At 37.8% G+C, this 22,005-nt stretch overlaps 1 protein-coding gene across 2 annotated transcripts in view; it reads left to right on the top strand.

Moving 5' to 3' along the window:
- Positions 1 to 19,620, top strand: part of PPP1R12A (protein phosphatase 1 regulatory subunit 12A) — a 149,373-nt gene extending 129,753 nt beyond the window's left edge. Inside the window, exons 19-25 of one of the 2 annotated variants that reach the window (XM_070947963.1) lie at positions 6,358 to 6,374; positions 9,087 to 9,213; positions 9,633 to 9,737; positions 12,013 to 12,060; positions 14,434 to 14,464; positions 15,114 to 15,164; positions 17,596 to 17,680. In XM_070947963.1, the coding sequence (XP_070804064.1) occupies positions 6,358 to 6,374; positions 9,087 to 9,213; positions 9,633 to 9,737; positions 12,013 to 12,060; positions 14,434 to 14,464; positions 15,114 to 15,145 (360 nt within the window). In that variant the 3' untranslated portion in view covers positions 15,146 to 15,164; positions 17,596 to 17,680. Of the gene's footprint in view, positions 1 to 6,357; positions 6,375 to 9,086; positions 9,214 to 9,632; positions 9,738 to 12,012; positions 12,061 to 14,433; positions 14,465 to 15,113; positions 15,165 to 17,595 lie in introns of both variants that reach the window. The other variant, XM_070947961.1, reaches the window with a different exon arrangement.
- The last annotated feature ends 2,385 nt before the right edge of the window (positions 19,621 to 22,005 follow it).

Here is a 22,005-nt window from a genome sequence, read left to right as displayed (position 1 = left end):
AGTCACATGGGAGCGCCCCGTCGCTCCCATAATCCCCCGCACTGCCGCATTCTGCACCAGTTGGAGCCTCCGAGTGTACCCCAAGGGGAGCCCCATGTAGAGAGCATTACAATAGTCCAGACGAGAGGTGACGAGTGCTTGAGTGACCGTGCGTAGGGAGTCCCGGTCCAGAAAGGGGCGCAACTGGCGTATCAGGCGAACCTGACAAAAAGCCCCCCTGGCCACGGCCGTCATATGCCCTTCTAAAGACAGCCGTGCATCCAGGAGGACACCCAAGTTGCAGGCCCTCTCCGTGGGGGCCAATGATTCGCCCCCAATAACCAGCGATGGCGTCAGCTGGCTATACCGGGACGCCAGCAGCCACAGCCACTCGGTCTTGGAAGGGTTGAGTCGAAGCCTGTTTCTCCCCATCCAGACCCGCATGGCCTCCAGGCACTGGGATATCACTTCCAAGGCATCGTTGGGATGGTCTGGTGTGGAAATGTACAGCTGAATATCATCAGCGTACTGATGGAACTCCACCCCAAAACCACGGATGATCTCACCCAGCGGCTTCACATAAATGTTGAACAGGAGGGGCGAGAGGACCGACCCTTGTGGCACCCCACAAACAAGGCGCCTTGGGGTCGACCTCTGCCCCCCTGTCAACATGGATTGCAACCGGTCGGAGAGATAGGAGGAGAACCACCGCAAAACGGTGCCCCCCACTCCCAGTCCCTCCAGCCGGCGCAACATGATACCATGGTCGATGGTATCAAAAGCCGCTGAGAGGTCTAATAGGACCAGGATAGAGGAATAACCCGTATCCCGGGCCCTCCAGAGATCATCCACCAACGCGACCAATGCCGTTTCCGTGCTGTACCCAGGTCTGAAGCCGGACTGGAGCGGATCCAAATAGACAGCTTCATCCAGGTACTGGGGAAGCTGTCGCGCCACCACACTCTCAACAACCCTCGCAATAAAGCGAAGGTTGGAGACTGGACGATAGTTAGCCAAAACAGCCGGATCCAGGGATGGCTTCTTGAGGAGAGGCCTCACCACCGCCTCTTTCAAGGCGGCCGGCAGGACACCCTCACTCAAAGAAGCGTTGATAATCCCCTGGAGCCAGCCTCGTGTAACCTCCCGGGAAGCCAGCACCAACCAGGAGGGACACGGGTCCAATAAACATGTGGTTGCGTTCAGCCGTCCCAAGATCCTGTCCACGTCCTCGGGAGCCACAGGATCGAACTCCTCCCAGATAAAACTCTCAAGGCCTGCCTCAGTCATCTCATCTGAACTAACCCAGTTGGCGGCCAAGTCTTCCCGAATCTGAGTTATTTTATCATCCAGATACTGTACAAAATCCTCAGCTCGGCCCTGCAAGGGGTCCTCCCGCACTCCCAGATGGAGAAGGGAGCGGGTCACCCTAAACAGGGCGGCTGGGCGGTTATCTGATGACGCGATAAGAGCAGCAAAATAGCTAGATTTCGCCGCTTTTATCGCCACTAGGTAGGTCTTAATATGAGACCTTACCAGTGTCAAGTCAGATTCGGAACGACTGGCCCTCCAACCGCTCTCTAGGCGTCTTTTCCGGCACTTCATCTCTCTCAGCTCCTCGGAGAACCAAGGAGCTAAGTGAGTTCGGTGCCGGGTCAGAGGCCGCAAAGGCACAACCCGGTCCAAAGCCCCGGCAGCCGCCCTATCCCAGGCGGCCACCAGGTCATCAGCCGAGTCATGAGCTAGAATCTCAGGAAATGGCCCAAGCTCCATCTGGAACCTATCAGGGTCCATCAGGCGCCTGGGGCGGAACCACCTGGTCGGCTCCGCCTCCCTGCGACGGGGTGCGGCGGTCAGAAAAGTCAAAGGAGCGAGTGGTCAGACCATGACAAGGGTTCAATATCTACATCCCCTATATCAAGGCCACTCAACCACTGACCAGAGATAAAAACTAAGTCCAGAGTGTGTCCCCACATATGAGTAGGGCCGTGAATTACTTGGGTCAGGTCCATGGCCGTCATGGAAGCCATGAACTCCCGAGCTACCTCAGATGTTTCACCGATGGATGGCAGGTTGAAATCCCCCATGACCACAAGTCTGGGGGTATCAGCCGTCACCTTGGCTATAACATTGAGGAGTTCGGGCAGGGTCGTTGCCACGTGGCAGGGAGCCAGGTACGTGATCAACAGACCCATCTGCACCCCACGACCCCACTTCACAAAAAGGGATTCACATCCGGCTATCTGAGGTACAGTGGTCTCCCTCGGATTAAGACCTTCTCTTAGAATGACCGCCACCCCCCCCGCCCCTGCCCTGAGCTCTCGGCTGATGAAATGCACGGAAGCCTGATGGGCACATCTCCACGAGGGGAACTCCCCCCTCATGGCCCAACCAGGTCTCCGTGATACCTGCCAGGTCCGCTCCCCCCTCCTGAATAAGATCACAAATGAGGGGGGCTTTATTTACTACGGACCTGGCATTACACAACATCAGCCGGAGACTCGGGCCCTGAGATTCTAAGCAGCCTGGGGAACGGGAAGAGCTAAGGGGACCGGGGCACGCAATCGCTCGGAGATAGCGAGCACGTGTCCCCACCACATGATATGGCCCCCTGCTCCCGCCATACCTGCCCCTCCCACTCAGCGTATTAATAGAGAAGCCCTCACTAGAGGGCATTCTAACAGTCCCCTTTCCCCCAGAGTCCGTACCCCCTATGGCACCATTAATAGCAGCCGGACTAGTCTCCAACCCCCGTGGGCTTTCCCCCAAACCCACATAACCTCCCCACCCCTCAGAACCCCTTAAAAGTCTATTTAAAAATGTCTTTAAAAAATCCCTCAATCCCCTTTTTGCGACATGCCATCTCTCGGGGTCCCAAGATCCGTCATTAAGGTGGGCCCTCGATAACATAGAGGGCCAGGCCTGCGAGAGGGGGGAATCTCATAGCGCAAGAAGCTTTGCCCTAGAATACATTTAAAACACTAGAGTGATAATACAAGTTTGGCCTAGACATGGCCTAGGGGTCTATAATGATGGTTTCCAATGTCCAGGAAGCAAGACTAAGTTAATCGGAAGAGTCACCACTACCCTCTCACAGTAATGGGTAGGAGTCCACACGTTCTGTCCCGCTGGGGGAATTATCCAATCACCCTCTCACGGTGGTTGGCCATCCTAATCAAGGCAAGATGGAAAAAGTCAGAAAAGTCCAAAGCCACCCTCTCACGGTGGTTTGGCCCTACTGGCCCTGGAAAGATGAGCATCCCATCTGCGGCGAACGTAGTCTGGAACTGGCTCCAACCATCCTCCCGTAACTGCCTTGTCCTCCATACAGCCAGGAGACAGGACGAAAGACAGAGCCAGGTCCCAAGCTCCGGGGTAAGAAAGTCCATGCTACAATGGGCATAAATGATGACCAGTCATAAGTGCGAAGACCGGTCAAAAGTGCGAGGACCTGTCAGAAATCACTTTTTTCAGCCCTCTGGGTAGTTCTTTTGTGCATATGGACTACTCATAGGGCTGAAAAAGTTATTTTTGACTGGTCCTCGCACTTTTGACCAGTCCTCGAACTTACGACTGTCCTCACATTTTACGTTTTTGCCCTATCTTGTCACCATGGTGAAGAGAAGCAGTTGTGAAATGAGTGACATGGTTGTTAAGAATGCTGCACGGGCATAAATGTGAGGATGGTCATAAGTGTGAGGACCAGTCAAAAGTGCGAGAACCTGTCAGAAATGACTTTTTTCAGCCCTCTGAGTAGTCCCTATACACATAGCCATGGCCACCTGGTCACATGACCAGCTAGCCACGCCCACCCAGTCACATGACCTCCAAGCCATGCCCACAAAATAAGCCACGCCCAAAGAACCGGTAGTAAAAACATTTAGAACCCACCCCTGGTTGGGGGTCACCACAACATGAGGAACTGTATTAAAGGGTCGTGGCATTAGGAAGGTTGAGAACCACTGTTTATAAGCTACAAGCATTACCCATTATAAATGATCAGCTGTCAAAAGTGCGAGGCCCAGTCAGAAATGACATTTTTCAGCCCTCTGAGTAGTCCCTATGCACATAGCCACGCCTACACAGTCACATGACCAGCTAGCCATGCCTACACAGTCACGTGACCAGCTAGCCACGCCCACCCAGTCACATGATTGCCAAGCGGCACCCCCAAATAAGCCACGCCCACAGAACCTGTTGTTAAAAAAGTTGAATCCCACCACTGGGTCATGTGATCATCTTTTGTGACTTTTTGACAAGCAAAGTCAATGGAGAAGCCAGATTCACTTAACAACCATGTTATTAACAACTGCAGTGATTCACTTAACAACTGTGGCAAGAAAGATTGTAAAATGGGGCAAACTGACTAACAAAATAAATTTTTGGCTCAGTTGTGATTGTAAGTCAAGGACTATGTGTATTCTGTTTCTCTTTTAATCTAACTTTACTATGAATGATTTCTTAATTGATTAATCTTTAATCTAACTATTGTAGATAATGAGTTAACTAAGGTCAAATATTATTATAACTATCCCATAAATTGGAAACGATAATTAAACAAATATATCAGACAACCAAAATATATATTCTACAGTACTTTGTCAATAGTGTAGTCAAATGTGACTATCTGATTCACTTCTTGGGATAACAGTTAAATTGGGAAATATTTTTTTTGCCATATAAGACCCAGGAGGAATGTTCGTTTTTAAGCATAATTCACATACTTTATCCTGTTTCCTTTTGTTGGCAATCCTTATCATACCATCTGGACCAGAATTATAGTGTCTTAGAACAGATTGTGAAGAGGTTTTAGGGATGTACAAAATGTTCTGAACTGAATCGCTTGAAATTGAAAATATCCCATTTCTGAATTGAAACTTCCCAATTTTAAATTAAAGAGATATTTTAAGCCTTGGAAAAATATTTTAAGTTTAAAACGAAGTATTTTATACTAAAAATATAATTATTTCATGTTCAAAGCATTTTTAATATTAAGATGGCTCTGAAATGTGGATAGTTCAAATTCAAAACATATTGCATATGCCTCTTCGTTCCATTTAATGGATATATATCTTCATAGTAGAAATGCTTATTATCATAACTTTCATAGTTACCATGGCATGTGGTATTTCTGAACATACTAGAAAGAAATGTACCAAAGCATCAAAAAAATCTTAAATAAAATTTGAATTAAAATCACAAATTTGTATAATTTCGGTATATATGATGCCAAAGAATATAAATAAAAAAACATTTTTAACACAGGATTCAGAGCCAGCTTGGTTTAAGTGTTGGCCTAGAACCCAGGACATTATAACTTCTAGGTCTGTCTTACACACCAGATGGGTGACTTTGGGCCAGATACTCTCTCTCAGCCCAACTTGCACAAAAGCCGGGAGTTTTGGATATGGCTCCACTATTGCAGTTAATAATATTCACTATTGCAGTTAATATTCTCCTATACTTTTACTTTTTTATATCGTCTGTCTCTCTCTTTCTCTTCCCCTCTCTCTCCCCCCCCCCCTCTCTCCTCTCTCCTCTCTCTCTGCTACCCGGAATCATTTCTTGTGAGAAGGGAAAATTTATCAATTTTTATTTGATAAATAAAAAGATTTGTTGTCTTGAATCGATCAAAATATGTATTTTTAAAAGACAGGATAAAAATCTAATAATACTAATTCAGGGGGTAACTCTTTGCTGTGGCAACTGTGCTTGCTAATTCAATTGATTTGGACAAGAGCAAATACCAAGCACATGGGAGCAAGACACTATAAATGCAAACCCTACCATGGAATTACCCTCAATCTTTAGTAAGAAATCCATGCCAGTAATTCATCTTCAGAGGTTTTCCCTGTCTTCACTGGAGTCTGCCAGGCATGTGTCCTGTCTATTGCTATTCAGTACTACAATATGCACCATCATGGAAAAAAATCACAATAGATGCAGAGTTCAATTTATCCAGGAAGTTCATGTTCACTAGAGTTCTAGATCTTTAAGGATGCTTTGGGCCTAGATCCTTTAAATAGTAACTTTCTGAGCTATATGACGAACTAACTTTGGATTGGAAAACTGAAAAAAATGCTTTGCCTTGAGTCAAGAAGTATTTTATTATATATAGATATAGATGATATAGATATAGGTATAGGTATAGGTATAGATATAGATATAGATATAGATATAGATATAGATATAGATATAGATATAGATATAGATATAGATATAGATAGTAAAAAGATATCACTGGGTATCCCAGAGACTTTCTTCCACTGTTCAAACAGTTCTTGTTGTTAATCTTACTTAAATGGTATATGTTTAATATAATCTATATTTTTTTCAACTGGTTCTACAGTACTAAACTTACTTTATTTCTTCATTTTTCAGAGCGACAGCCATTCAAGGTATGGATTTTCATATTTGGATTTCTTTATTACATAATATCATAAAATTATTATATTGTATTGTAATGGTATAAAAGCTTTAAGGAAACATATTCAATCAAACTTAAATTATGCATATATAATAAATCCATCTAATTTAAACATGGCAATATTATTATGCTCTAATACAGACATTTCCTTTGTAGGATCAAAATCTTCAAGGGATTATAAAATGTTTTATTAATACCAAGCAAAATGATTAATTAAATCTGATAACAGTAGTTCATTATACATAAATCATCAAGATTTTAATTATTGCTATCAAACATGGTCAGACCTATAGTTGTCTGATACAACACATACTTACTTGGTCTGAAAGTATATCTTTAATTAGTCTTATTTCCTGGTAAGAATGAATTAAATAAATAAATGGATTGCATTTTGCATTGTAAAATTTGTAGATGGTCTTGTTTCAATTGTGTTTTCCAATTGACTATGTTTCATTTTATTGTGTGGGGTGCCACACAAGGATCGATTCTCTGTCCTTTCATATTTAACATCTTCATCAGATTACCGAATGAGCTCATCTATTGCCATTGATAAGGTATTATCAATATGTTGATGATACTCTATTTATTTGTACATCTCTGTCCCTCATAAATTAATTAGTGCAATTGATGCTTATCCCAATGCCTGGAAGCATTTGGGTGCTGAGTGGGGAACAACAGATTTTAACTGAACTCTGTCAAGCCTGAGTGGCTCTGGATTTGGGCCTGCCAGTTCTGGGACTATGCCATCTTTGATACTGGATGGTGCTGCAGTACCTCAAAACGGATCCTGTGCATAACTTCATAGTCCTTGTAGATTCACAACTCCTGCTCAAAGAGCAGGTGGCCATTCTAAAAATTTGTGTTATGCAGCAGTTGAGCCTGTTCCAGGATTACAAGACTCTGATCATGATCACTTATGCCCTGGTCACTTCCCAGGTGGACTATTATAATGGGACTGTCTTTAAACAGTGTCCAGAAGCTTTAGCTAATACAAATACACCTTCATTGGCAGTTATATCTGCCACTAGAATCGTCCCCATTGCACCTTTGCTCTGCCTGCTGCATTGGTTGTCAAGTCCAATTCATGGTGCTGGTTTTAATCTTTAAAGCCCATCATAGGGCGTTATTTGAGGGACCACCTCTTTCCAATTACATCTTCACATTCATCAGCATCAGCAGAAGAAGTATGTTGTGGGTTCTGTATGACAAGGAGTTACATCTGGCAGGACCCAGAAGACTGCTATGGCACTCATCCTGTTCAGCATCTCAGAGATTAGCCCCATCTCTACCGACCTTCTGGAAATCTGTTAAGTTCCTTTTGTTAACAAGTCTAGGATCAGAAGGGAACCGTCATTTGATGAGATGGCTCTGTTGTTTGTAATCTGCTGCTCTGTCTTAGCCTTTTTATAATGATATTAATTTTTGTACTTCCTGAATGTTTTTTAAATTGTTTTTATGGTTTGTTTGTACACCCAACACAATTGCATCACATGAGATGGATGGCCATATAAATATGAGTAATAATAATTATAATTCTGCATTCATTCAGGAATGTTTTTGGTTTTGCTTTTTGGTTGTAGGACTTGAGGAGGGTATTACCGTAATATTTTTATTTTGGCACAATTAAATGCAAAAACATAAGAATTAAAATCAATTCCCATTTTGACTCAGACCCCAAGAAATATAGGAAGCCACATTCAAAAGCCATATTGGGTAAACAAGCAGCGTTTTATGGCTTTCTTAAAAGTTGGTGATAATAAAGTATATTGTATGCATACAGTATATCTAGATAGTGCAAAGGAAAAAAATAGTATTTTTTTAAAGATAACATAACTATACATTACTTCAGGAGAAAAGAAAGGAACACTAGAATGTTCCTTATTAATTTCCCTGATCAATTTGTTTCCTTTGTGTTGCTTTTCTTTTCAGGTGATAGTTTAACATTTTGATGATAGAAGCAGTTTAGATATGAGTTCAAGTAGACAAAGAATTGGGAATGAATGAAATAACCCTTTACCTTTCATTTCTGGTGTTATTCAGTTTGTATTTTCTCTGAAAACACTCCCAAAAAAGAGAGGTAGCAATGGGAAGTACATCTGCATCTGTGCTATTCTTCTGCTAACAAAAGGCAACACAACTTCGTTGTATTAATTGCAATAAAACAAGGTAATTTGTTTCTGGGTATCATTTCAGCATGCTAGCTAGGAATAAGCACAAAAACCTGAACATACTGTGTTTCGTATAAAGAAAACCCCGGGTCTTTGTGATACCTGAATTCAGCTGTGAATACTTCGATATTTTAAAAGACTTTTTAAATTTCTACTTTATTAATTTTATAAATAACTCAAGGCAGAGAGCCTTCCTCTTCTTATTTACCTCACAACAACAACTTGGTGATTTAGATTGGACTAAGACAGAATGACTGATCCAAAGTCACCCAGTCATCTTTCATGCATAAGTCTGGACTAGAACTCAGAGTTTCCTGTCCCAAAGGTGCTTTTTTCAAGAGGCTATTGGACTTTCTGGTTTTTCTTTGGAGACGTTTTGCTTCTCATCCAAGAAGCTTCCTTAGCTCTGAAGAACCATGACCTGGATAACTGAGAATCTCCATAGTCACAGTCTCCTGGTTCTAGCCTGGTGTCTTAACCATTAAACCAAAACTGTCTCTCTTTTCATTTCAAAGATATGACACAGGGTCATCTGGAGATCGTTATGATTCAGTACTAGGACGGACCGGTTACAGTTACTTGGAAGATCGCAAATTATACACCAGTAAACTAGAAAAAGAAGATACAGCTGACTTTAAAAAGGTATTTGATTGTGATAGTAGTAGCACACAATAACTTTTCCATTGTTCTGAAATAATTCTATATTGCTTGATATACACGTATACTCTGTCTCCAAATTAAAGTAAATTACTATATCAAAATAAGGACATTTGGAGGAAGAAAAGATATTTGGTTATTTGTGAGGGGATAGCATTACTTTACTTGATACAAGGGAGAATTGCACATACTGTTTATCATAAAGAGAATTGCAAAAAATATGATATGATCTAAGTATGGACTCTTAATATAAAATGTCCTTGCCATTTAAATTATATTATTATTATATAATAATGTATATTATGTAAATTATTTTAGAAAAAACTCTAGTCTTCCTTTCAGGCAATATAGAATTAGCTTGCAAGTTTGAAACAATACTTTATTTAAAAATCTGTACTTTTTAGCTTTACGAACAGATTATAACTGAAAATGAAAAACTGAAAGCACAGTTGCATGATACAAACATGGAATTAACGGACCTTAAGCTGCAGTTGGAAAAGGCAACCCAGGTTTGTACATTTAAACTTTAATTGGTAAATATATTGGGCAGAATCAAATATAGAGTAGTACCAGTACAATGAACAGCATTTTTAATGAAATCCTGTATTGCTTTAAGCTTGCTTGGTGGGGAGGGGTAATTCAGTATATTGCATATAACATATCAGAAAAGTTAAAGTGAGCTTTACTCTGTTTGCATGGAATATCAACATTTGATTTGAAAGAAAAAAACACAAATAGTTAAATACCTTTTATGATTAGGCAATCTTATAAATGGCTTTACTTTTGTATATGTTATTTATTCATAAGTCTGTTTATAAGTTCACATGGCATAGAAAGTTTGTAAATCTGAAAATATATTGAGTTTATTACAGATTAAAGATTGAGAGAATTAATGAGGATGCATGGTGATGAATCCTTGGGACAGACCATTTTGGACAAGTTGGGGGGAAAATGGAAGACAAGATGAGAAATAAGCCTCTCCTTGTTTAGTGACTGCAATTTATTCCTTAAATCAGATACTGGTTGCTAAGGGAATATATGACTCACAGAGAGAAATGTTGCAAAAATCACTAGTTGCTGCCATTTCATTTAGATAAGCTGCTCTCATGCAGTGTTCTGTACCTAACCCATTTTTTTACCCCTCCCAGGGTAGAGAGATTGTTTAAACAAGCTATCTTGTCCTGAGCAGTTCTTTTCTACAGCCCAGTGTTGCCAACTGCAAGTTAATAAGTTCAGTTCTGTGACCTTAGTTGATTAGAACCCTCCAGTGGGCTTGTACTGCTTCCTGAAACTGACCAGACCTTAGTGAATTTTACATTGAAGGTTCTTGTCAGGCATAAAATTTGGTCCTAATACGCATATTGGTCTTTTGGGAAATGATTTCTATTATTATTATGGTTCATTTCACAGTCAGCCAGATGGTCAGACTAGATTTGGCATTTTTATCCATCTATCAAGTCCTTCCCAAGAATGTGAGATAGGCAGATGTGGATGTTTGATAGTGTTATAGGTATTGTTGCAGGATGGAAGTTCTGAATGAAGCTGCTTTTTGCAATTGATGGCTGGTGAATTTGTCAGTGCGGGTGGAATTCAAGTGGTGCTCCAGTTGTTTTGGGATTGCACCCAAGGTGCCTATTACTATTGTTACTACCTTTGCTTTCTTTTGCCACAGTCATTCTGTTTCCGTTTGCAGATCTTTGTATTTTGTTATCTTCTCCAGTTCTTTCTCTACTCTTCTGCTGTCTCCAGATACTACCATGGCCACTATCCAGACGTTTTTTTCTTTCTTATCAACAATTATTAAATCTGAAGTGTTATGTGGCAGAGGTGTTTGTCTGAATTCTAAAGTCCCATAGCACTTTAGTGTCTTCATTTTCAATTACTTTCTTTATTTTATGGTGCCATCATTTCTTGTTTGCAGGCAGATGGTATCTCTTGCAGATCTTCTAAAGCACCATTATTGCTACTTTGTAATGCTGTTGTTTGTAGTCGGTCTGTGCAGTCTTCTTGTCCACAGTTTCTTAAGCTTATTATATTATTATTATTATTATTATTACTATCATACTTGCAAACAGTCACTAAATGAGTAGCCTCTAAACAAAGAATAGCTGTACATCAGCTCAGAAGGAGAAAAGTATAAGTTCTGTATGTAAAAGCCTATGTGGCTTAATTCCCAGGTATTTCTAGAATCTTCTCTAAGTTGAGCTTGTTCATCTTGTTTCTTCAGTATCTTCCTTTAAGAAGTTGATAGGGGAAGGGTTTTAGGTGGCATTACCTTCTTTTTGTATGTGAGAATTAAAAAAAAGTTTTATATTTTTAAATGTTGTACCAGTACATTAAAATAGTCATTTGTAATTCTCATAGCAAATACAGAGTTTATCTTTGTAGGCTCCAAGTGACACGATATTAAAATATAAGAATTGTGCATATAACTCTTGTTCCAGAGCGCAAAACTAACAGGAATGAATAGTATTCAATACTCACCTACCATACATAAGAATGTTTCTACATTCAGAAATAAGCATACATTGGCCTTTGGAAGGAGAAGTTCATTGTTGCTAGTGTATTTGAACCTACCTGTCCTTCCAAGGGCAAGCCATTATGTTGGTTCCTAAGCAGCAGTTAATGCCATATGGGAAGTGTCCACCTGGAATTCTGGTGACCAGGCTACTGGTCACAAGAAGTTGTGAAAAATAATAGTAATACAACAACTGATTTAATTTTCCCTGATTTCTCTTCAACTGAAATTTGTTGTGAAAGCATGCAATCGCTTATGTATTTCAGAGACAGGAAAGATTTGCTGATAGATCTCTGTTAGAAATGGAAAAAAGGGTAAGCTTTTTTAATTTTAATTTTTATCTTTATTGTTGCTATAGTGTAAACGTTATAAAATAATAATTTGAATTATAAAAGAATAGGGATGTACAAAATGCTCCATTCATCAACTGTACACTGAACAGTTGCTTTTGGATGATCTGTGACTGAACTGAAACCTGCAGTTTTAGGTGTTTTGGTCCATACATGGAATAGAACATGGCTGTTCCGCCATGTGTTCCAGGCAGAGGCAGTTCATGGAAGGAGAGGAAAAATCCAAGCTGCAGTGCTGAGATGTTTGAGGGGGAAAAGACAAAGTACATGCTGCTCACATTTCCCCCTTTTTTCCCCATTCCCTCATCTTCTCAGTGCATTCCCTTTTTCCTTCTCTTTATCTGTCACTACCACTGATACCCCAGTGTAAAATATTTCACTGATATGGTCACCCACACTTTTCCTAATGACTTCCTGTTCCTCCTTTCCTCCCCTCGGCTAGCACTGATGTTCCAGTGCACTTTTCATCATCTCCACCCTGTTGAATGCTGGGAACTCCTATCCATCACACTAAGAGGCTCTTCCATGACACTACTTCTCAACCTGGAATGTTCCTGCTGACTTTTATTATTAGCTGAAATGAATATAGACTGCATTCTGTGATATGGCCAATACCATCCTAAACTTATGGAGGGGGGAAGGAAGGAAAGATAACAAGAAGATGATGATGATAAACTGGTAAAATACGCTGCACTGGAACATCAATAGCCACAGCTGAGAGGAAGAGAGGGTTGCAGTTAGTGTGGCTGTGGTATATGCTACTTTGGCAGCTTCTGAAGGGAGAGAGAAGATGAAGCACCAGGATTCACCCTATCCAGATTTCGTTTTGTCTGAAATCCCAAATAATTCATTTCTCCTGAATCATGAACTGATTTGAAAGACATTAAGAACCTGGTGATTTGTTCCAAGTTCAAAACAGTTTTCCCCCCCGATTTCGCTCAATTCCCTAGAGAACAGTATGAAATTATTCAGATATCATAACTAGATAATTTTGTGATGATGTTAATTAGGAATTTATTATTTCAGAATTCTAAAAATTTAGTGTTTTAGAAACTTTGTGAACAATATTTATTTCCCAATGAAGTATTTTCTTACCATAATTACAGAGTGCTGAAATACTCTGAACGTAGCTTAATGTAGGATTTCCATGTATAGAAGTTGTCAATTGCATTTGCGTTCTACAGACTATATAAGCATTTGCTTACACTTGGATAAAATTCAATGTGAACAGTGATTTTGGCCAACTCGCATCTAATAAGTCTCATGAAGCAATCAATATCAGCAGATATAGAGCCACAGCTATGGTCATACAGGGAAGTTACAGTCACCAGCATGATTTTTAAAAGCACAGTGGGCTGGACCAGGGATTTTAAAACTTTTTCAGGCTCTAGCACCTGTTGTTATAAAACAGGACCGATGATCAATTGGCAAGTGTCCAGTGTTAAGAAACTGGCAATAAAGCAGAGCTTATGCTTGTGGTGTATATGTGGTATATATATTTCATATTTTTCTCTTAGCCTCATGTGGAACCCATAAATTTTCTTTGAACCCAGTTTGAAAATCCTGGATTAGATAATTGCAATATAGAACCTTTTAAAAAATTAATTCCAGTACAATATGCAAGGTTCCATATACCTGGTGGATATGATAGCTTTTTAGCCTAGAAAAATGTTTTCCATTTATACTTCCTAGAGATATGCAATATGTATTAATATAGAAAATACTAGACAAGACAAATTTTATTTCAGCCATTGACCAATAAAATTATATTCAATAAAACGAACAAGAAACTAGCCCTGACAACAATTTATTAGCAACTATTTGTGGGCCAAGCTTATATCCTATGTAGCAAAAGTTTGCTACTTTTAGAGAAAGAAATGTATCTTGATTGTTTAACTTAACTTAACTAAAAGTTATCAGGGGGCTCCAGAAATTTAAATAAAAGATTTAAATACAAAAGCTATGGTACCCAAATCACAGAAGCAGAATTGGTTTTCAGAAGGGCGGTATAGAAATAAAATTAATAATAATAAATAATATGGATTTGCTTATGTTTCCCTTCCAAGATAGCTGTGGGTAGTATAAGCCTTATAAATTTGTAGCTTTTTCGGGCTTATGCCAATTAACTCACAGTTACTTAACTTATCACTGCTACACATGAACATATTTTAGTAACTCATTTTTTACCAGTTTGTTAAGTAACCAGCAAATTTAGAAACCAATAATAAATCATTATTGTATTATATTATTTAAGTTATTTTCTAAAACTGGGGAAAATATGCCAGCAAATTCACTTAACTATGATTAAACTAAATTCAAATGATTTGTATCTGAAAGGTGACCGACAAGAGTCAGTATCCATGGGGCGGTATGATCTAACCAGAGTTTTACACACTCAGCTGATGCTGCTTGTTTTGCATAACACTGTAGAATGCAGATGTTAATGTACACTTTGCAATAACTTGCTTTTCTCTTTCACATTTGAAATGAATGATAAACACAGGTTTTAGCATATGCTTTTTAACTGGGCTCACAGCTCTGGCAGACTGTCAACCAAAATTTGAGCTATAAAAGCTTTTGTTTTTGGTACCAATTATAATAGAATAAGTCAAGGACTCACATGCAATATTACTGGTACACTAAAGTGTGTGAACTAACATTTGCTTGACTATGATAGCTTATGCTTTGTGCTTCTTTTAACTGAGTTCTTACCTCTATTGTATTTTAAAATATAAATTAAAATTTAGCTAAAGGAGTAATAGTAAACTTACAATATAAAATTATTGCTTGTATACATTAATACAAATAATTTATTGAATAGAATGTATAGAATATGATCAATATTTTGTTACATTTTCTTAGTTTTAAAGTGGACTTAGTTTTTTACACATCACTGGCCTTGCAAATTTCCCCTCACCATGCTTCTGATTAAATGTGAACATCTTGGACTGTAGTACAATAAAATGAGACCTATCTATCAAAATTATACATTCATTATTTCAAATGTTTCACTATAGGAACGAAGAGCTCTAGAAAGGCGAATATCTGAAATGGAAGAAGAACTCAAGGTAAATGTACTTTCTTAAATTCCTCCAAATTTAATTTAAAAAAAAAATTATCCATATACCATGATCATAACTAATATTAGTGCAATCCAATATAATTCTGCTTTTCTAAGTGACATATTGTACCACACAAATTCATTTATGGCACTATGACTTACAATTCTTAAATGTATTCTTGTAGCTTAGTTTAAAAATAGTACTGATGATTTGTTTTATTCCAATTGTGAAAAATATAAGCTATTATGTTTGGAGTATTGCCTTGAGACTCTACTTAAATCACCCATATAATCCAAAGCTACTAAAAAGGGAAGTTTAGTTGACAGTTGTCAGTCATTTTTATTTCTTACTTTGTAAAAAAAAAAGATATTCCCAAGAAAACTCAAAATAATACTCTGCATTACTCTTTCTTTCACTCTTGTCCACATGGAGACAAATGAGCCATATTTCAGCTATTTTTATATTTATTACTAAACTTTTACCCCATTTTTCTACTCATATAAGTGCTCATTTAGAACAATAGAACAGGATATAAAATACAACATATTGAAATTATAATCAATAACATTAGCATCAATTACAGTTAAAAGCTTGACTAAAGAGATGCCTCCTTATCATTTTCCTAAATAATAGAAGAGGAAGTACAAAGTCATCTCCTGTTGGAGAGCATTTCATTCTCCCTTATCCTGCTGGTACTGCCATTAGGCAATGCGTAAAATGCGGAATGTTTCCTCGAAGGGAAACATTCCCTTTCCTTAGAGGGAAGAAGTAGTAAAGCTGAGTGTCCTCGGTGACCTTCCTCAGTTCTTTCAGTTCTTTCTTTTTCAGTGGTTTCACATAAATATTAAAGAGCATTAACAAGATAGAAATCTGTGAGACACCATAGATCAGTGATCAGAGTATCAAGCAATAGTCTTCCAGGTCTGTTTTCTGGACACACTCTGATAAGAAGGACAAGAACCATTGTAAAGCAGTGCTCGTAATACCCAGTCCTACTAAGCAGTATGAAGGATACCATGTCAATGGTATTAAAAGCTGCTGAGAATTCCATCCCTACTCCCATCTAATTACCAGCAATCATCTGCCAAGGTGGTCATAGCATTATCAGTGCCATATCCCAGATAAAACTTCTGATTAAGATAAAGATTGAGCTTTAATGATAGAGATTCTATGGCCATAGAAAGCTTTTTCAGTCCAGATTTTATAATTGGCTATTTAAGCAGATAGAATACATTCAATACTTTTGTTCAACAATAAGCAAGAATCAGGCAAGCAAATGGCGGACCCTCATTTTTTCATTCACCCTGTTCACATTCTCCAAGGCCACAAGTTGAAAAGAAGCTGTATGAAGAGTTGGCAAAGTTACCTTCCTATAATTTCTCCAACATTGAATTCAAAATTATAAATAGTAATGTTCATTTAAAAACAATGTATGAATACATATCTTTCCATACTTAGCAGTAATTATATTGCATTTCAGTTTATCTCAAACAACCTTAAAATCTAAATTATACAAAAACACAAAATCTGAATTACTGCCTTGTGCATTTGAATGAATGCTTGAGGCATAATCTTCCAAATGAGCTTTCAGTGTAGATGAAATTCAGTATTAATAAGACAAAATCAGAAAATAATTTAAAATGCATTAAGTGAATTTAAGAATAAACAAAATCCCATATTTGTGCAGCAAATCCATCATATGGTATATAAAGGAGGTTGGTTATTTAATTCCTTCCTTGCTCCCTTCCTTGCCCTTCTCATTTCTGAGAAGGCAGAGCCTTCTTAGCCCTGCCTTCTCAACAAAAGAGCAAAATAACTCTACCAAAGAACAAATTGTCTTTTCACACGACATCCAACTACCTATTTGTTAAGAAACCATAGCTTTTGCTAATGCCCTTTTAAGTTGTACATAGATTATTTAGCACAGGGGTCCCCAATCCCCAGTTTCTGGACCGGCAGCAGTCCATGGCATGCTAGCAACCGGTCCGCACAAACAAGCAAAGCCACATCCACTCTATGCAGGCAGCACGCAAAACCAGACCGCCTCCGATCCACAGAAGAACCTTTCTCCATGGAACTGGTCTCTGGCGGTTGGGGGCTGCTGATTTAGCATAATCAGGCCAACAGTCAAGAAGTGAACAATACCACAGTCAAGGAAGCTAATAATAAACAGCCCAACCAAAGAACCTCCAAGACCAACACTGGGAGGCAACACATTAGAATATAAACCCCAAACCTTACTAGCACTGATGATGTTACCTAGTTTGGGTAATGAAATGTCTGTAAGAGAACAACTAAGCTCAGAGAACACCAAGGAGCCCTTTGAACTTTTATTAGATGATCGGATTATATAATATTTATCTATAAAGATACTTGTTTCTGGAAAAAAAAAAGGTTTTTTTAAAAATATCATAGTCCTATTTTTTTACTTTTATAGATGCTACCAGATCTGAAGGCTGATAACCAGAGGCTAAAGGATGAAAATGGGGCCTTGATTAGAGTGATCAGCAAGCTTTCCAAATAGAATTTGTTTACTCTCATCAGCGAATCATGGGATTGCACATAATTAGTAACTCCAGTGGACCATAGCATGGAAGTCACTGGATGCCTGGGAAGATTTCTTGGAAACTGTTGTTTTCAGATATTCTGCCAAAAGCCCTTTTACCTGGGTGTGTGTTTTTTAAACCAGGATCATATTTTCATGTGTTAAAGCAGCTGCTGAGAAGACAAAATGACTGAGAAATCTTGTTTACAGCTACTGCATATAAGGAAAGTGTTCAAGGCCTGATAAGCCTCAGATATTTAACCAGTAAGCCTTAGTTGTACATAAACATGTTTAAAAAAAGCTTTCTGCTATCACAGTTACTTTATTTTGTTGTTTCGTCACTGTTTCTGGTTTTTTCCCCTTATTTTGATTTTTTTTTAAAAAAAAATATCTAAGTTTGGATTTGTGTGTTCCCTTCTAATTATTCATGTACCAGATTTTTTCTTTGTACAGTATTCTCACAGCTTTATATATACAGAGACACACATCCTTTAGAAATACTACAGTGTAACTAACTAATCCTGTATTTTTCAGTCATCCACCCCAAAATGGTTTCAAGGAACCTTTGCTTTCACAGTTGTGCAATATGCATTTATTTCTATGAAAGATGCTTTAAAAAGTCAACTGAAAATAGATTATTTGAAAATTTTTGTCTCTAGCCTCAATTGGTCACTTTTTCAAAAGAAAAGAAAACAGACTGTAGTGCAAAACATTAGGTTCTGTAACCTTCACATTAATTTTAGTAGGTACTGAGTGATGCTGTATATATTAATGTATATTGTTTGGATTTTTCAGACCCACATGATATGCTTGAATAAAAATTCTCTATTTGCAAATATAGTAAATTAGGCTGCCCCATATTAAATGAATATATATATTCATTTTTATGATTTAAAGTTTAGAAAAATAAGTTATGGAGCCACTCTTCAAAAGCCTTTTCATTCCCAATTTTCAATTGAGTAGTGTTCACTTTAATAAAACTTAAATAGAACATATTCATTACATTTCACATATCGTTATTTGAGTAGATCCAAACCTGCTGTGCTAGTCAAAGTAAACTTCAAAGGCATTTGAAAGCCCAGCCTTTTATTTTATACATGCACTGCTGTTGCCACGTGAAGAGGACCTCGGTTTATACCATCATCAAGTTAGATCATTTTATACATTTCAGTGGCCTTCTAAAAAGTATTCCAATGATGATAGCTTTTCTTAGAAAAAAACAGCTTTTATATGTTCTCTAAAACTATTAAATACAGCTGTCTTATTGGCCTACAGACTAATGCCTAAAAATCACTGAACAGTTCTACCACTAAAATAAATTGTACATTGTAAAGCTTGTAGTAGCTATTGTATTATTGATTGTATACTATATTAAATGTGAATTTGTACCCCTTCATTTTAAAAGGTCATTGTGTTCTACTGCCTACTTCTTGGGGAATTACTTCATTTTGGGGTGGAAAGAAGAAGGATCGGGTTGACCTAAGTCCCCTTTGTGGGCTGGGCAGAGGTGAGAATGGGAAGATTTTTTTTTGAAGATGTTGTAACATTTTGCTCTTACTACCAAGCTCAGGATTCTTGATTCTAAGGTACAGTACGAGGATAGTTCTGGGGTATCTTGTTACAGGTTAGGTCTTTATAACTTTAAAGATGGACATGGTATTTCATGCTCTTAAGCTAATAAACAAACCAAGCAGAGAATTGTTCCATCTGAGCAACTGTGACACACTGAGAAATGTTGTGGATTGGTTGGGCATACTGTGGATTATATTTGGTAATGTTTTGGATGCCTGTGAATGATTAAATATGTCTCTAATATTTTAGTGTTTTTATATATAGGTTATTTATTCTTTCAAAACTGGCTACTGTGTTGCATTGATTTTATTGGTAGTATTGAGCAGACCTTGCATCTGCATGAAACTATTTGCAAAATCCACTATTTTGCAAAAAAAAAAATGTATTTTGACATATACAAATAAAATGAATAAAATAATTTCAAATGTGTGAATTTTAATGAAAATACATTTGAAAGATGTGAGTTTAATATTATTTACTATTATAATACCAGTTATTGGGGGACATCTTTTTCATTGTTTCACTTTTCAGAGATTGTATGTATTTGCGCATCCATAAGCATGTAGGTGAAGCCATTTCTATGTAATCTGTTGCAACTGGAGAAAGGGTTTACAGTACAGAATTTTACATAATTCTGCCTGCATGCAGAAGCTACCATGCAAAAAAGTTTCTATGTTTTCTAATGGTAAAAAACGTACAGTCCTACTTGATTAAGTTATTGAATTCTTCTGTAGTTGAATATATTAGAGGCTTTATATAGATTATTTTAATCTACACTAAGCACCCTTTCTATTCCAACATATCAGTAAAGGCCGAATCTATGATTACATTGGATTTCTCAGAGGAAATAATATTTTGTTATCTCTACTTCTTAAATAATAAAAACACAAGTTATGTAGCATTTTTCCCAAACCATAGTGAATAGTAAACTTTTCATGCGGCTAATATTTAAAAAGCTTGTATGACATAGAAAAAAAAGCTTGTACATTGAATAGCAATTGCATTGAATTGAATTTCATAATCATTTCAGTGGAAAAAATGGTTTTATTAATATATCAGCTAAAAGGAGTGGAGTATTGCAAAGAAGCAGTAGTGGATAAGAAGTCTCAAATGCTGTGCTGTGGGAATGTTATGCTGGGCAATACGCCTGCTGATAAATGCCGTAGTCGGAACACAAGGTCAGAAACTTTGCTTCGGAGGAAAATTGTCCTTATGTAGGGGGAGAAAACATAGTTGTGAGCACTGTATAATTTAAAACCAGTGTAGCAGCACATGTGTGGTATGCAGTAAACAAATTGTTCTTCTAAAAACACTAAAGCTACAGAGTGGGCCTTTTTTAATTAAGTAAAGTCAAAGCATTTTTGTTTTGAAAAAGCAAAACAAGAAAAAAAACCCTCTGTTTTTTTCAGCAACAAAAAGTTAAATCGGCAATAATGAACAAACTTTTTTAGTATTACTATTGAATTGTTTTATGCAACACTTATGGGAGATAAATTTCATCTGTTACCCAAACTTTTTAAATCCTCTTAAATAAATGACCCCAGTCTAAACTGAGTCATTGATATAAAGTCTGATCTGGTTCAAAAGCAGTTTTACTTAACTAAATGGTTGTGTTATAAGCCTTCCTTAACCAAGCAAAGAAGAAAGCTATAGTCAGACATTGATGGACTAAGTGGAATAATCCTGACTTTGCCTTTTAACAATTTACTATATGCCCTATGATTATATACATTTCTTTAAAGTGAATCAGGTCTTGAGTGACAAACAATTCCCTCCTCCTCTTATGAGCATATGATTCTAAAATATGGATCATATCCTGCCAAAACTGAGTTCTTCCTCTGCTTTAGATACTAAGTCACATAGGGAAACAATCTGTCTTTACGTAAATAAATGATTGGTTCTTAAAGAACAGAACTATTCATCATTAAAAATATATGAATGAATCGAAGTTGAATATTTCTGGAAGAGTTTGGACATTCCATATAGTAGTTTAGCCTTTGATACATTTCTGTTCCTGCACTTCATACAACTAAATTAAATTGCTCTTGTAGCTGCTGCTGTTAACAAACATTCCCTTCAGTAACTTTAAATCGTGGCAGAGAAAGGTATTCTAAACTGGGACAGCAGGTGGCATGCATGAACTTCCTTTTTTAAAAGTAGTTACATATCACTAAAGGATGTTTCAAAGTAACCATAAGCAAATGTATTTATGTATGCTTTATCAAAATAGTTTTTTTTCTCAAAAACAGCCGTTCATTTTTACAGCATAAATAATATGTTCTGAAATTTAGTATGTTTTCAGACTCAGTAGATGCAATAATTAGTAATGTATTATAAAACCCTTTCTCCATTGGTGTTAAGACTACATTTTCCAGAATTGCTAGTTGGCATGGCTTGTGTTTCACTAAAAATTTATTTGCTATCTCCAGTAGTATTTCAGCTTGTGTATGTTATTCTCTCCTACTCAATCCATTTAATGACGCAGACTTGTTGGCTAGAGAGTTTAGGTCTCTGTAAACTCAGAACATTTTTGTTTTGTTTTTTTCAGAATAGCAGTTTTTCTTACCCTCGTCCTAATTCTACATTACATGAAAATATGTCTTCTGGAAGCCAGAAGTTGTGCTTTTTTTTTTTTTAAAGGAAAAATCATTGTTGGAACTGTTAGAGAAGGGGCTACCCATACCCTTCCCTGCCCTCCTTTCTCCAATCCAATTTATCTGCAAACTTTCA

Source organism: Pituophis catenifer, unplaced genomic scaffold, assembly GCF_029215685.1.
Source record: "Pituophis catenifer annectens isolate HBS135680 unplaced genomic scaffold, rPitCat1.0.hap2 SCAF_7, whole genome shotgun sequence".
Lineage (NCBI taxonomy): Eukaryota > Metazoa > Chordata > Lepidosauria > Squamata > Colubridae > Pituophis > Pituophis catenifer.
Note: the sequence above shows the minus strand (reverse complement) of the source record. Positions and strands in the feature narration are given on the sequence as shown.